General features: G+C 39.5%; 1 protein-coding gene and 1 non-coding gene across 5 annotated transcripts; one reads left to right on the plus strand and one right to left on the minus strand.

The window, feature by feature from the left end:
* The first annotated feature begins 769 nt into the window (after positions 1–769).
* LOC103717100 (oligopeptide transporter 4-like) lies at positions 770–7,507 on the plus strand. Of its 3 annotated transcripts, none has more exons than XM_008805351.4 (6): positions 770–1,473; positions 1,609–1,706; positions 4,407–4,970; positions 5,760–6,012; positions 6,215–6,397; positions 6,523–7,020. In XM_008805351.4, the coding sequence occupies exons 1-6, from the start codon at positions 895–897 to the stop codon at positions 6,646–6,648; spliced, it is 1,803 nt and encodes a 600-aa protein (XP_008803573.1). In that variant the 5' UTR covers positions 770–894; the 3' UTR covers positions 6,649–7,020. The 3 variants fall into 3 exon arrangements, with proteins under 3 accessions (XP_008803573.1, XP_008803572.1, XP_008803571.1); XM_008805350.4 differs by having other exon boundaries at positions 6,215–6,522; positions 6,630–6,809; XM_008805349.4 differs by having other exon boundaries at positions 772–1,473; positions 6,630–7,507.
* On the minus strand, positions 4,984–12,813 carry LOC103717101. Of its 2 annotated transcripts, none has more exons than XR_001879981.2 (5): positions 12,783–12,813; positions 12,604–12,717; positions 12,445–12,494; positions 5,843–6,001; positions 4,984–5,104 (listed from the first exon to the last, which is right to left on the minus strand). It is a non-coding gene; the product is annotated as an uncharacterized LOC103717101 (transcript). The 2 variants fall into 2 exon arrangements; XR_003387528.2 differs by lacking the exon at positions 4,984–5,104 and adding an exon at positions 5,135–5,556.
* Between the last annotated feature and the right edge of the window lie 2,801 nt (positions 12,814–15,614).

A 15,614-nucleotide genomic window follows, 5' to 3' on the forward strand; every position in this document is an offset into this window, starting at 1 on the left:
ATCCCCTCCCCTTCAAAATTCCGACCCCGAACTTGGACCCCATCGCAACTTTCTCCCAAGAAAACGACCGCCGGGCGATTATTTAGCAAGATTCTAACCATAATTACAGATATAAAGGCAAGTGACGGCAAGATACTTACTCCACCTTATAAATATAACTAAGTATACAAGTCAAAAGTATCTGTATTAGTTTTTTTTTGGGAGGCGGAGCACAATTAAATTGGTTGCTTAAAAACTTGTCCAATTCAAAGCAGAAGTGCTTAAGTAACTCCAAAAATCACTTAGCAGAACTGTACCACATAATAAAGTAATATAAAGGCCTAGTAATTGAGTGGCTTTTTATATGTGATTTTTCTTAGTTACCATAACATTGCTGATTTCTCTATTCACAATGCACATAAAATATCTTTTCCAATACCAAACATCTACTTATTGAGGCACCATCATGGCGGCGATTCCAGCTAGAATCCAAGTAACGAATCATTCCAAATCGTTAAAAAACCGCTAGACCTTTCCACCGATGTCGTTTACTCCACACTCGCGCGAAAGAAGGATTCGCAGTGGACAGATCTCAAAGCAATCGGAAAGCTCTCATTCATTCTCCTGCACGTATCTCAAATCTAGATTCGTGCGAAGGAAGATGAATCGTTCTTTCGCGCGGAAGTTGCAACCCGAGTCCCACCCGTGACCGCGTCCCCAATTTCCGAAAAAAATTAATACATCGTATACATAAAGGGGCACCATCATAAATTCAAGTCGACTCACAAGAGATTCGCTGCCCCTGTCCTCCCATTCCTCCACGCGCCCGGCTCCTCTATATATCCGCGCCCCTCCCAATTACCCAGTGTCCTCCCAGATTCGGACCCCCAATCGAAGCCACCGGCATAAAAAAAGATGGAGGGCGGTGAAGAAAGAGAAGTAGAGAAGAGAAGTCAGTTACCGGCGGCGATGGATGGCGGGTGCGGGGCGATGACGGCGACGGTGTCGGCGATGGACGTGGAGAAGACCGCCGGCGGCGACGAGGAGGAGGTATCCCCGATCGAGCAGGTGCGGCTGACGGTGCCGACGACGGACAACCCGACGCTCCCGGTGTGGACGTTCCGGATGTGGTTCATCGGGATCCTGTCGTGCTCGCTGATGTCGTTCCTGAACCAGTTCTTCTCCTACCGGACGGAGCCGCTCATCATCACCCAGATCTCGATCCAGGTGGCGTCGCTGCCGGTGGGGCACTTCCTGGCGAGGGTGCTGCCGGCGGCGAAGTTCCGGCTCCCGGGGTTCGGCGATCGGCAGTTCAGCCTGAATCCGGGGCCCTTCAACATGAAGGAGCACGTGCTGATTTCGATCTTTGCGAACGCCGGGTATGCCTTCGGGAACGGGCCGGCGTACGGCGTCGGGATCGTGAACATCATCAGGGCCTTCTACAAGAGGACCATCTCCTTCACCGCCGGCTGGATTCTCATCATCACTACTCAGGTTAGTTTCAACTTCATCGTCCTCCCTTTTTTTCCTATTTAGAGATCGGGTTGGGGATGATGCTATCGTGCGCCCGGGGGGCGGGTTTGTTTGGCTTCTGGTGCTAACGTGAACGATTGGGTGGCCTGGTTTCAGGTGTTGGGTTACGGGTGGGCGGGGCTGATGAGGAAGTACGTGGTGGAGCCGGCGCACATGTGGTGGCCGACCACACTCGTGCAGGTCTCTCTCTTCCGGTACGTTTCTTCTCTCTCTCTCTCTCTCTCTCTCTCTCTAAATCTATTATTTTTCCATTTTCTTACTAGCTGCTTGTGTTCTTTAGAACTCGTGCTGTTCTCCTAATTTTTAAGGCATTTCAAGTTTTTTTGTTGAATTGGTTTAGTAACAGACTGTACCTTTTTCATATCATTATAGTTGATAGACAATCTGGTAGATCTGACATTTATGGGGACTCATAAAAAGTCTCACATGATATCTTTCTTTTTTTTGAAAAAAAAAATCCATTCTATGATAGGAAATCATAATAATATTTGATGGAGGTTTAATCCAGTTTTATTTATCTAAGTCTTAGAATTTTTTAAGTATCATATATATCAGATGTATTCGGTTATAATGGACTTTACATTCTAGTGTAGTTGTGGAGTACTTAAAATACAAAGTTTTGTACGGTTTTGCAACACAATATTCAACCTGAGCGGTGCAGGAGTGCTTGCTGCCGATGGCTTGGTTGGTGAGAATGTCTTTGCAAATCCTTGTAGGAGAGACCACACGTCATCAAAATGCATGGTATATCGTGATGATGTGCTATATAAATTACGGTCCAATTCACTTTATTAATCTACTCTTCTTATAATGGCGAGATAAAAAGAAATCTGAACCACAAACCAGATATCACACAAATTTCCAACCAACATGCATGGCTAGAGTCCTATCAGCCGCACCAAGGTTCCAGCAATTGCATCAGATATGACCCACCCACACCAGCCAGTTTGACTTTCAAAGACTTTACTTTTTATGGTGGCTGGCTTCGCTAGGAACCACCAGGTTACTGGTTTTTTTTCTGCCGTGTTGTTTTCTGATTTTCTTAGTCATGTCCATACTTACCAAAAAAAAAAAAAAAAAAAAAAGCGCTCCCATCCTTGGGGTCCGTCCATTCCTATCACAGGCCCAAAAGTTCTGCTGCAGGCCCACCATTTCGTCGATCATTGCATCTTATCCACCCCGATGTGTCAACTTCTCCTAAATGTCTTCTTATCTTTCTTCCTTAATGACATTTAACATCGTCTACCTAAATGTCAATTCAGAGAAAGCTGCTATAAAGTTGGGCCATGGCAGTCACCATGAGTAATCCATTCATATACAGCACTATAGTTGGTCCCCAAAATTAATAACTTATACCACACTAATCGGCCAGTCAACCTCCTGTACTAGGTGTTCCCACATAATGACAGTACCAAATTCATCTCTCTCTTCCTCCAGTCTAGGCTACTACGACACCTTGAGGCTTGCATAAGAAAACTTTATACCCTACATTTGTCCTCGTAGTCTGCGAGGTGTTCGCACATTTAACTTGTTGCGCATGGAAGTCTGCACCTTCCAATATGAGAATGCTGGGCCACGGGGTTTGTCCACGGTAGTAAGATGCAGGCTGTCCCAAATAAAATATCTCAATTCGAGTCCAGGCATATCTAACAAATTTAAAAATTGAATTTATTTGTGATAAATGGCTTCATTCGTAAATAAGAATCAAAATTTGTAAAATAACTAATATTGTATAGATTAGTTTTTAGACAGTTATTTAGATATAGAATTCAACATCCTTCTATGAAGGCTGGCAGGCGCAAGCGCGCTTGGCATTGGATGAAGTATAACTTGCTAACTTTTATATTCGGACAGCAAAGCTTTGGAAGCATATAAGGCCAGCAATGTAGATTATGTCATTCTTTGGTGAAAGAGTGCCACATAACCAAGGGGCTTAGATGACATGACACTACTAAATATTACCAACTTTAAAATTCTTAGAATTAGAAAAGGTCAATGTATCAAAACATGCAGGTCAGGTTTTAAGTTGCATTTGAAACATTCAAATCCATCTAATAATTAATAGAGCACGTTAAAAGTATTCAACATGTCAGAAATATTTGAATCTATTTAAAGATTTATATAATAAAACTTCTAATTTTAAACTGCTCTCTCTGTTCATGTATCTCACCTCCACTGTATTAAACTGTGTCTAGTGCCGACTTCATCTGTTCCGCATCTAATGCTACATAAACATTTCTTTTAATTCTTTTCTCAATTAAAATAGATTCACGAAGTGATCGCTATACAATCAAGGAGTTCCTGTTTACCACAATAAATCCTGAAGGTTTAAGGATATTAACTTGGAGTTTCTGTGTAGGTTTTTCCGGTTTTTCAGGTTTTCATTGTCAATTTTGGTAATAATATTGTTGATGTCAAATTCATGCACACGGCAGTCAGGTAACTTTTTGATTAGACAATGTTGCACATAACATCATCACAAGCATTAAATAAATCATCAAATGAGATTCTGCTAGCCAATTTAGTTGATACTTGAGACATCACCAATCACCACAAAGTGAAAATTAATAATTTTTACATATATACCATATTTGCAAATTCAATTTCTAAGATCACTATAGTGCATATGAACAAGTGTAAGATTTCAACGGATCCATAATTTACTTGGGAACAAACTTAACATTATTTAATAAGAAAGGGTCTTACAATCATGAATGAATCTACAGGCTTAAAATAATAGCTGCGTTTATCTGATATACAATGACCCATATTAAGCCTGTTTACTTTTAGTAGCAGAGAACTTTGTTCTTTCAGCTGATTTAATGATAAAACATATTGTATAAAATTCATAAACAATTCTCAGTAACATGAAGAATACAACTTGGGATCTGCAGGGCGTTGCATGAAAAGGAAGATCGCCGCATGACAAGAGCCAAATTTTTTGTCATTGCACTCGCTTGCAGCTTCGCATGGTATGCTGTTCCAGGGTACTTGTTCTCGACCGTCACCAGCATGTCATGGGTCTGCTGGGTGTTCTCCAAGTCCGTCACGGCCCAGCAGCTTGGATCTGGCATGCACGGCCTGGGCCTCGGCGCATTCACCCTGGACTGGACAGTGGTGTCCTCCTTCCTGTTCAGCCCGCTCGTCTGCCCCTTCTTTGCCATCGCCAATGTATTTATTGGTTATGCCTTCACGGTCTACATTATCACCCCGGTGGCCTATTGGGGTCTGAACTTGTACAATGCCCAGACATTCCCCATCTTCTCCTCAAATTTGTTTACCTCTACCGGCCAACCATATGATATCACTTCTATTGTGAATGACAAGTTTGAAATCGACATGGAAGCCTATGAGAAGCATGGAAGGATCAATCTGAGTGTTTTCTTTGCCGTGACTTATGGTCTTGGTTTCGCTACCATTGCTTCTACAATCACACATGTCGCCCTTTTCTATGGAAGGTACGTTTCCATATAGGAGATTATAATAATTTACCCTGCCTTTATGTGATTCGGATGATACTTTCATCATACTTTCATCGTTCACCTTCTAATTGCTCTGTGGAGGCATAATCATCCTGGCATGCCTGACATGCCTGAGAGTTTCAATAATCTAGCCTGTAAAATATCTTTTGAAAGTTTCGGAAGACACCATATTTGTCAATGGCAACGCAACATATTACATAAAATTATTGAAGGTCATATGACAAAAAAATCAAATATTTTCTAAGACAAGTAACTACTTGATGGTTTTTCCAAAAAACATGCTGACAAAGCCAATTTTGACCACAGTTGGTTCAGCACAAATGTGATAAACTCTCATAGAACTGCTATTGTGTATATAGAGTTTAAAGCCATCATATACTTATGCAAGATGCAAATATAATCACTCGTTGACTGAGAATGGAGAAAGGCATGAGAAACAAAAACATCTGTGAGTAGAACAAAATCTTTGGACGGTGATTCATGGTAACTGCTGTCATCATGTCCTATTTAAAAAAGCAAGCTGCTGCATATTCTGTCCATGCTTTTTTGCATCCGTAAAATTCTGAAGGAACAAGATATTAGAAATCATGATTTAAATCCTACCACTACCTTTGAGTGGGAGACGAAATGTCTAAGAGATGTCAGATGCAAAAGATTGTTAAGCCATTCTGCATCCTCTCATCTCTGAAGCACATCTTTTCAGTGTTTTGGCTGTATTTAAATGAATAGTGTTTTTCTTCACAAGTAAACTTGATTACCGTGTAGGGAGATTTATGACCGTTTTCGTGCTTCATATAATGGCAAGCCTGACATTCACACCAAGTTAATGAGGAAATATGAGGATATACCTGGGTGGTGGTTTCACTTGTTGCTAGTATTGACAATTGTAGTCTCTCTAATCCTCTGCACTGTGCTAAAGGACGAAATTCAGCTCCCATGGTGGGGGCTCCTCTTTGCCTGCGGTATGGCTTTCTTTTTCACTCTTCCGATCAGCATCATAAGTGCAACTACAAACCAGGTAAAAGTTAATGCCCATCAAACTTCCTAACAATTTACATGTGATTCATGCATTGCTGAAAGAAGCATTCAAATGACATCTTTGTTCGAGCAAAATTCATTCAAAATGATATCAGCCACCACCTTTACATACAACCTGTATTATTATTTGATCTCTACTGCCCTAGTGTTTACTGTTTCTTGCTTTGCTCTGTTTTCAAAAGACCCCAGGTCTCAACATTATTACAGAATATGTCATTGGTCTGATCTTACCGGGGAAGCCGATTGCTAATGTCTGCTTCAAAGTTTATGGTTATATGAGCATGTCTCAAGCTGTCTCTTTCCTCGCTGATTTCAAGCTCGGCCATTACATGAAGATTCCACCCAGATCAATGTTCCTAGTTCAGGTACATTCTTCAAATTCATTACGTAGTCGCCCTTCTTTATTATATTTTGCTATCGCAGCAATCTCCAAAACATTTCATATCCACCCAACTCCTCTCTCAACAGTTCATTGGAACTATCATAGCAGGTACATTCTTCAAATTCATTACGTAGTCGACCCTCTTTATTATATTTTGCTATCGCAGCAATCTCCAAAACATTTCATATCCACCCAACTAACTCTTCTCTCAACAGTTTATTGGAACTATCATAGCAGGAACGATCAACCTTGCTGTAGCATGGTGGTTGCTGGGGTCCATCACAAATATATGCCAATCTGACCTCCTTCCAGAAAACAGCCCCTGGACATGCCCAAGTGATAGAGTCTTCTTTGATGCTTCAGTCATCTGGGGTCTGGTTGGACCCAGGCGTATCTTTGGGCCACTGGGCAACTATGCAGCACTCAATTGGTTCTTCGCTGTTGGAGCTTTGGGGCCCATTATCGTGTGGATCTTCCATAGGTTATTCCCAAGCCAAACTTGGATCCCCCTGATAAATCTCCCAGTGTTGTTTGGAGCCACAGCTTATATGCCTCCAGCCACAGCACTGAACTACACTGCTTGGGTTACAGTTGGAACTGTGTTCAACTTCTTCGTCTTCCGCTACCGAAAAAAATGGTGGGAGAGGTACAACTACATTCTCTCTGCTGCACTGGATGCCGGCGTCGCATTCATGGGGGTACTCCTCTACTTCACGCTGAACTTGGAGAACACAAGTCTCAACTGGTGGGGAACTGGCGGGGAGCACTGTGACCTTGCTACTTGTCCCACTGCTAAAGGGGTGCGAGTCGATGGCTGTCCCGTCTTCTAGTCCGCTATTTCCTTTATCCATAAATTTCCTGGTGAAAATGTCTTGCTATAGTTCATTATTGCAATTCACGCCACTCATGCTTACCTACTGGAAAGCAAGCTCAGATCTTATTATTTTGGCTCCAAAGTGAAACTGCAACCGAAAGTATGTATATAATATGTTTAATATTGGTTGCTTTTGGATCGGTTTAAACTGGATTGTAGTGTCGGCTTTTTATCTACAATGTTACGCACATGCTCCTCAAATTTCAGTTTTTAATAGAACAGTACACTGGTGGAAACATGGGGACTTCTAGCGGCACACTTCTATCTCGCTGCTCATGTTCATGATTCCCTAAAATGTTTGTACTTTGGTTGCCGATTCTTGGCGAGCAAAACCAGCAGTTGCCACATCAAATCAAATTTCTTGCTTGTGTTCCCCCAAGTTACAAAAGCATGAGTTTTTATCTATTCTCTATTATGACTCTTCAAAACAACAATGAGCTCCTCGAACCTTGCTTAGATTTTCATTGCATAGGCTCCCATTATCAAGTGATTGACCGTTACAACTGCAATTACTGCTATTACACTTCCTCTAATTTGCTTGGTTTCAATTCTAAGCACCTATATCATGAACCTTGGGGGAAGTGACACACTTCCTCCATATTACCTCAAAAAATTCTAACCACCTATAGTAGTTATACCTTGTTTACACACTACCCCTAAAGAGGGGCAAAAATCTCCTGCTGAGGCTCCTTTTGTGTATCATATGAGGAGGGCCTACTGGCATGCCACATGCCCCATTTCATAGCTTCTGAAGCACTATCTCTTTTCTTTAAAACCCATTAATGGAATAGAGAGCCATTTGTTTCCTCCTATTCCTTTTCTCTCTCCCGTTTCGACTTTTCTCTCTTCAACATATCAGCCTACCTTCAATGACATTGAGAACTCCACCGACTCGTTATAACTCATTATCACTTTTATTCTCTTCCTATCAAATCCAAACCTCCAATCTACTCAAACTTTAAGTCTTTGTCTCGCCGTCTGCCTCACCACATAGCATCACCATCTTTTCCTATCAAGAATGATACCACGAGCAATAAGCTGAGCTCGTTGTGGGAAACCTTGAGAAGGTACCCAAAGTCAAACTAGCATGGTTGAGATATTAAGGGAACTTAGGTAATATCATCTGGAGTTCTAGACATATACGATGTATTAATAAAATAACCGTCTGTATTACCTTGGTTTGAAGTGTGCATTGATAAAATATAAAATACATATCAACAAAATGAGTAATGCATATCAATGAACTGTCGAATATGTATCAGCACACTGAGAAAGCTTCAATACGAGATGTGTATCAATAAACCATAAGATATATATTAACAATACAGTGGGCTTGTGTCGATAGAATATTATGTACATATCAGTATAGCAAAAAATCTGCATTAGAGACAACAAAGAAGGCAAATAGATATAGAGTAATTATTCAGTTTCTCCATCGACCAGCTAGTTGGTGAAGGTCTTGCCGTTGCTCTTGATCTTGATCTAACCATGGATGACGCTAGATTCAACCAGACTACTTGCATAATACCAAATAAAGTTTCAACCAGACTACTTAAAATTATATTTCTGTGGCTAGATTCTCCATAACCTTATAGTTTAACGACATTAGATTGTTCACAGATCAGCCATTAAAAAGTTTACAAAGGATTGAAATCTTTACAAAGGGTTGAAATATTCATGTGACAAATTAACAGTTATTTCTATCAGATTCAAGATGTTGATCAATGCTTCTTTTCTACATTTTTGGGCAAAGGCTGATGGTCCACCAATTTTTTAATAAAAAATTAAAGCTATTAGATTTTTCATAGAACAGTCATTGAAAAGTTTACAAAGGGTTGAATTATTCATTTGACAAATAAAGAGTTATTTTATCAGATTCAATACATTGATGCTTTCCATGTATTTTTTTTAGTAAGGTCGATGGTCCACCAAATTCTTAATACAAAATTAAAGCTAACCTTATAAACCATAATGTTGATCTTCTGGAGGTAGCATTAAACTAGATAAGATTCCAAGAATCAATTATCAACTTTAAGTTTGTCCAAGTCTTCCACTACCATGCTCTGAATTCTGAACACCAGACAAAGGCACAGCCTAGAAAAATTTAAGGCATCAGGTTCTCCTAAATATGTCTTTTATTCTCATGAAACTCCTTCCTAAGAACTATATCACTGCATGAGATTTTTTTGACAAAATCATCACCACATACAATTTGGTCTTTACATCTTCATTTTTCCTGCTGCAATCATCAAACTTTGAAGAGCTCCAGAATCAGATCTAGAAATGCCCATTGAACACCACATAATCCAACCCTATGCACCAAATATCCATGGGACGCATTAATCATGCGTATAATGAGTACATAAATATAGGTACAAAAACAGGATACTAATCCATTAGCAACTTCTTTAACCCTCTTCTAAACAAGCACCAGGGCTTCATGCCCCCTAGCAGTGTACCTCAAGGTCCACATGTTGAATGAGACATTAGAAGAGACCAAACTTTCCTTTTTAAAGAATCATATACCAGCATTGTCCATTAAGTTGTGTAAGCATCTGAAGTAGAGTTCCGTGCCCCTAAATATCCTAACTCAGATACCATCCTCTGAGAAGCTCAAGGCAAGCTGTAATCATCACACCCCTGTACACTGCCATCTGAAGCAATAGCCACTAATCTTTTTTGCGATCCTTTACTTCAACATGTCCTAAATCACATACCTTCGTCTGAGTAGCTTAAGAGAATACAATTGTTTTGCTCCTGTGCATTCCCATCTGAAGTGAGAACAAAGACTAATCTTTTTTTATGCAAAACTGTTATCCGCAGGGCACATTTAAAACAGACTTTTTTTTATAAAAAGAAAGAACATATTTATCAAAGGCCAAACTGAGCTAACTACTTAGTATTGTTTATTCATGCTATCTTTCATTAATAAAGTAGAAAATGGTGTAACAATTTTATTAAGGTGTCAAAGACACATGCACTCTCTTCTTTATTGTATGTGTATATACATAAGCAATATGGGATCAAGTTTAATTCAAATAATTTGTGCCTATCTATTCTTTCATCATGTTCTGAAAGTATGTTAAATGTACCACATACAACCACCAAATAGTTTCTGCACTTTATGATATTCTTTTATATTTTTGTTGAAAAACTACCACTTCCTTTTCTTGTTTTTTTATGACAGCAACTTCCTTTCTCTCACTTATAAATATGCTTTTGCACCCTCGTGCATTTCATAATATTAAAGTGCCATTAACTGCATCATGCAATTCACCACCCTCTGCCATTTTAAGGAATAATAAGAGGAACAAGATTTTAGAATCTTTAAGGGCAGTATGAGAACAAGGTAAATAATAGGACAAGGATTTTAATGTATGGCCAACTTCCAGTCATCACGGACCTGTCTAGCAATCTTACCTGGACATGTCCAAGGTTTGCAATCCATTATTTTTGATCAAACAACACTAACCCTTATCTTTTCCAAGTGTTGTTCCCTTTCACAAAAGTCAGAGCCCTGGTTATTTCAGGATTTATGTAGAATGAGAAAGAATCTTGTTTCTTCCAGGTTATTCTGCATTGTGGCCCATTTTATCCCATTAGCAAAAGGGGTATGTGTAAAAATAAGCTGCCACCTTTTCCTACCTAATCAGGATAAACCAGGATAAAGCTACACTATCAGAAAAGTAGGATTAAGGGTGTTAAGTAATCTATTCCAGGCTTACTCATTTAATCTGGGTCTGTTGAATCATAACCAAACAGGATCTAGGGATGCACAACAGTTCAAACTAACTTTTTAAGCTTAAATGAATTATCCAGCCCTATCAAGTTTATATCAAGAAGCATCTCTCAATTGTTGGGCACCTGAATTGTCCAATGAGCATCAACACGACCAGCCCCCTCATATCAACTTGGTAAGATGAGAAAGCTCTTTTATCAACTTCATATGTTTCTGTATCTCTGGCATTTTTAAACTCGTCAAACCAATATCATAATCTTTATAGATAAACTTCACCTAGTAAAATTTCTATGAGTGCATCACACGATCACAGATCACATAATTAAAATTTTCAAAAATCCTTGGATCAAAAAGAGCATCCTTCAATCTTTAGAATAATGGAGCCCAACATGAGCCAGTCTTAAGACTAATTCAATTCCTAAAATGCATTCCTTCTCCTCTGTCCACATGAAGGAATGTTGTTAGCACCACTGGCATCAGTTCTTACAACAATATAATTGATCTTCTATTACTAAAGCTCTTTGAAGCATATCTCCTCCATTATGAGCATGTGGACTAGAATACCTCATAGCTTCATTCTATCCACTTTTATCATTTGATGAACTGACCAACTAAAAATGTGCAATAGAAACCAAAAAAAAAAACAACACCTGAGCTAAGGTGATTATGGAAGAAGCAGTCACATAGCATGCATGGGAGAATAGTTGATGAGTTTGTGTGCCCAAGAAATTAAATAATATGTATCTACTGCAGCATCATGTCTACCATATGCACCTAAAATAGCTTTGTTGGGTGAAGCCTCTCTCTTTGGTAAATATGTAATTTATTAGAGATGCACTTCCTTTAGTCCATGACACTTCAATGCTTGAGAGAGACAGAGAGCTCAACTTATTAAAGCATAGATTTATAAGTACAAAACCTTTTAATGTGTATACTTCTGCTCCCTAGCAAGTGCAGTAGACTAATCTATACTAAACAGTATCCTTTGTTGACACATCTAACATGACTTTATCAATTCTCTTCTTCAGGGACATACTAATGTTATTACATGTATTAACTGTTGCAAACATGATGCTTGCTCCGTTGCGACTCTCTTTTCTTGTAGGGCCATGTTTTACTTGCAAATTACCATCAACAATCAACTATCTCATAAAAGTGAAGCCCTTTAATGCTCAATTTTCTTTTTTTTAAAAAAAAGCATTCTCAAGTAAGAATCATCATAATGTCACCTTCCACAATGCATAAAACCCCAAACCATAACATGCTGGGCATTAAATCTTGATCTTGGAGGTTACTCACTCCTTACAATAAAAAGTGAAAGAAAATAAGATCTAAAGAGAGAGTCATGATGGAAGAGAGAAGGAATGGAAATTCTTTGGATCGATAGGATCGAGTCAAAAGGTAAAAGCTTCCATACCTATCATTTGGCTGCTCCTACATCGCACTTTCCATTCTAGCAATTACCTACTGCACCAAAACATAAGCATGTTGTTTACAACAAGGCACCCTTAAATCTTTAACTAAAATGCTTTTAAATATTCTTTAGAAAGATAAGATTGAGGAATCGCGGTCATACATTTCTTCCAGCTCTAGACAACCAACTGTCTACCTGCATAACCTCTGCCAACCCCACCTAGATACATAAAAGAATATGCATACATGTAACTTCAACTCCACCAAGCCCAACAACCTACAACACAAAAGTAAGTTGAAGAGACTCTTGTTTACATTTCTGAAAAAGATTTTCTTGCTTACCTAGTTTGTTCAGCAGAAAGTAGAATCTGAAAAATATTAAAGAAACAAAATAAGTTCAGCTTAGCAGTTATATTTGCCATTTAACTCCAACAAAATGCTTACCTGATGTGCCTTTTCAATGCCCCCATTCCCTCGCAAGCTTAAACAGTTTCAACACACGCTACCATCCACTGGTCTATGGCCTAACCAAGTCCAATATATTTTAATAGTCTACCTGCATAATTACTGTCATCCCCCCATGCACGCACATATGCATGCATGCTCGCAGGCAAATGCAAGATAAGAAAAGGAGGGATAAAAGAAAAAAAAAAGAAAACTTTTGATCTAGCTAGTTTAAGATCCTCCAACCATGAGAGGAAGACTTTCTCTTTTTCCCGATACCCCTTCCACAAAAAACCTAATCTGATTGCCCTAGAAAGAAGCTGACCACTATATTGTTGGAGGAACTAGTTGGACCAAATCTAATAGGTTGGAAAAACTTAAATTACAACCCAATAAGCATATTGAGCATGCATAAGAGCACTTAGATTAAAATGCGACATAACATAATCAAATTCTAACACATTTAGTCCCATTATTGCAAGGACCATTATCATCAGAGCGCACCCTCAGCTCACGTTGAAGGCATGGTTTGATTTCCTTCATCTTCCATTCAATTGAATGATCACAAGATCAATAACCTCAAAAGAAAGACAAGACCGAAACTACTCTTTACCGAAATCTTGGAGAAAGTGAGAAAACTTCATTAAACAGAGACATCAGGAAACCTTTACAAAATTCAGTAACAGAATGTCTCCGTGAAAGCTTTCAGCAATCATCACAAACATTCTCAAAGACCGTTATTGTGCAGAAATACAGGCATCCCAATATTAGCATCTAAATCGACATTTCGCTTCCAGATTCACCATATAATGCATGGAATAAAACCAAGCAAACTTCAAAGACATAAAAATGAAATGCGAAAGATGGAAAACTCGCAAGAGATGTATACCTTTACGGAAGGCGTCCCTTCTTAAGAATGGAGAGTGAGTACTCCGCAGCATCGATGAGATCCGCAATGTTGTGGAGGGATCGCTCCTCAGATCCGAACAAGAAGATGGTGCGAACCTCTGCTTTCTTGGCAAGGCGGGCAGCAGGGGTGAGCGGGAGATCCGGGGAGTTGAGGCTTCTCAGAATTTGACGGTATAATGACAGCACCTTCCCTCGATTCCTTGCCAAATCCTCAGCAGTCGCCCATATCACTCCCTTCGCCATTGCTGTACACGAAGCAAACGAGATATGCGACATTAAGTCTCCGGAATCAAGAAGCAAAGAATTCAAAAAACGATCGGCCTATGGGATTTTAGCTTAAGTTTCGTGAGCAGGATCGTAATATTTTTCGGAACCTCAAGCAAAAAACTCCAAGGTAAAATTAATCAAACAAGAAGAGAAGCTCATGGGTCAGATTAGAAAAAAAACTAGGGCTTATATTAATTCCAGACGATCCCTAACTCATTTGATCTTCGAGGTATTTTGCCCCAAATCCAAGGTCAGGTCAGAAGACGGGAAATAATTATTATAGTTCTATTCTAAAAGAGAGGGCGAGGAAAGGGGCTTGCCTTTGCCGAGAGCGCCGGTGGACCGGCCGAGAGCGAGGAGGACGTCGAAATCGAGAGATCAGAGAGGAGCCGGAAAAAATTCTCAGGTCCACGCTAAATAGAGAAACGGGTTCAGGCCGCCGACAACGGCACCTGGTTGAGTCGTGCTGACGCAGCCAAAGCCGGAACCCGCTCCTGGCCTGAACCGTACTGGCTGATCAAAATGACACAAAATTTTATAGACTAATATATAAATCTACAAGAAATATTTCTGTAAGAAAAATAAAAGTTGCCCCTTGTTGTAAACTGGTGATAGAGCAATTTTTTTCTAGCACCTACAAAGCAAGATTTTAAAACTTATAGCAATCTTAAAAGGAGAAGAATAGTTGAACTTTTAACGACTTGAACAAATTTAAATAATTGTATACAATGCACTTGGGCAAACTAGTTATGCCTAATTTGAACTTGATTATAACGAAGAATTATATCCTAGTCCAAACCATTAACTATTTAGATGGTCGTGGATGAGGTTGCCAATTGAACAATTTTTCAGAATATTCCCCATTGAATAGGAGGCTCGATTTTCGCTCATCAAAGATAAAGAGAGAGGCTAACTCCTACCAGGCCATGCACGTATATCGAAAGACGAACGGTGCTGCAGATTGGGTTGCTTCCTTCGTGGCTCATCACTCAGAAGGTTTTTTTTGAATAGACCACGGAGCTGTGCCTATGTCTTTGCACAGCATTTTGTTTTCTAATTTTGTTGGTCGTTTTCACACTCATCAGGTGTGAGCCGCTGATGTTCCAAAAAAAAAAATATAGAGAAAGAAGATGGGAGAGTAAGGAGGAGAAACTTCACAGAAATAATGACCACAACGAAAATGGTTATAACAACTGCATATAGCAGCAGAATCACTCTTTTGTTAAAACAGTCGGTTTCTCAGATAATGGTGGATACCATGTATGCCTAGAGTTTGAAAGGGAGCAGATGAAGAGAAAGAAACCTCTTCTACTTTTTCTCTTTTTGCCCCCCAATTTTGGCACACCCAAATCTTACGCCATTTCTGTTCATTTTTCTATATGTTTTAAACTGGCTTCTACACTAGTATCAAACATGCTGCATGCTATTCTTAGGACTAGGGTTATCCCCTATAGTAGTAATGTAAATAATAAGCCTTCCATTACCTCAACACTTTACGAAATCAGCAAACCTGGTCCCTTCTACAGAATGTGTTATTTAGGTTCTTAAATATTC

The sequence above is a fragment of the Phoenix dactylifera genome, chromosome 5 (assembly GCF_009389715.1).
Source record: "Phoenix dactylifera cultivar Barhee BC4 chromosome 5, palm_55x_up_171113_PBpolish2nd_filt_p, whole genome shotgun sequence".
NCBI classification, from domain to species: Eukaryota; Viridiplantae; Streptophyta; class Magnoliopsida; order Arecales; family Arecaceae; genus Phoenix; species Phoenix dactylifera.

Bases quoted from the DNA above. Each gene is read 5' to 3' on its own strand.
- LOC103717100 (XM_008805349.4), top strand. From the start codon at position 895: ATGGAGGGCGGTGAAGAAAGAGAAGTAGAGAAGAGAAGTCAGTTACCG. The intron at 1,707-4,406 runs GTACGTTTCTTC...TGGGATCTGCAG, and splicing joins GTGCAGGTCTCTCTCTTCCG to GGCGTTGCATGAAAAGGAAG. The intron at 6,013-6,214 runs GTAAAAGTTAAT...TGTTTTCAAAAG, and splicing joins TAAGTGCAACTACAAACCAG to ACCCCAGGTCTCAACATTAT.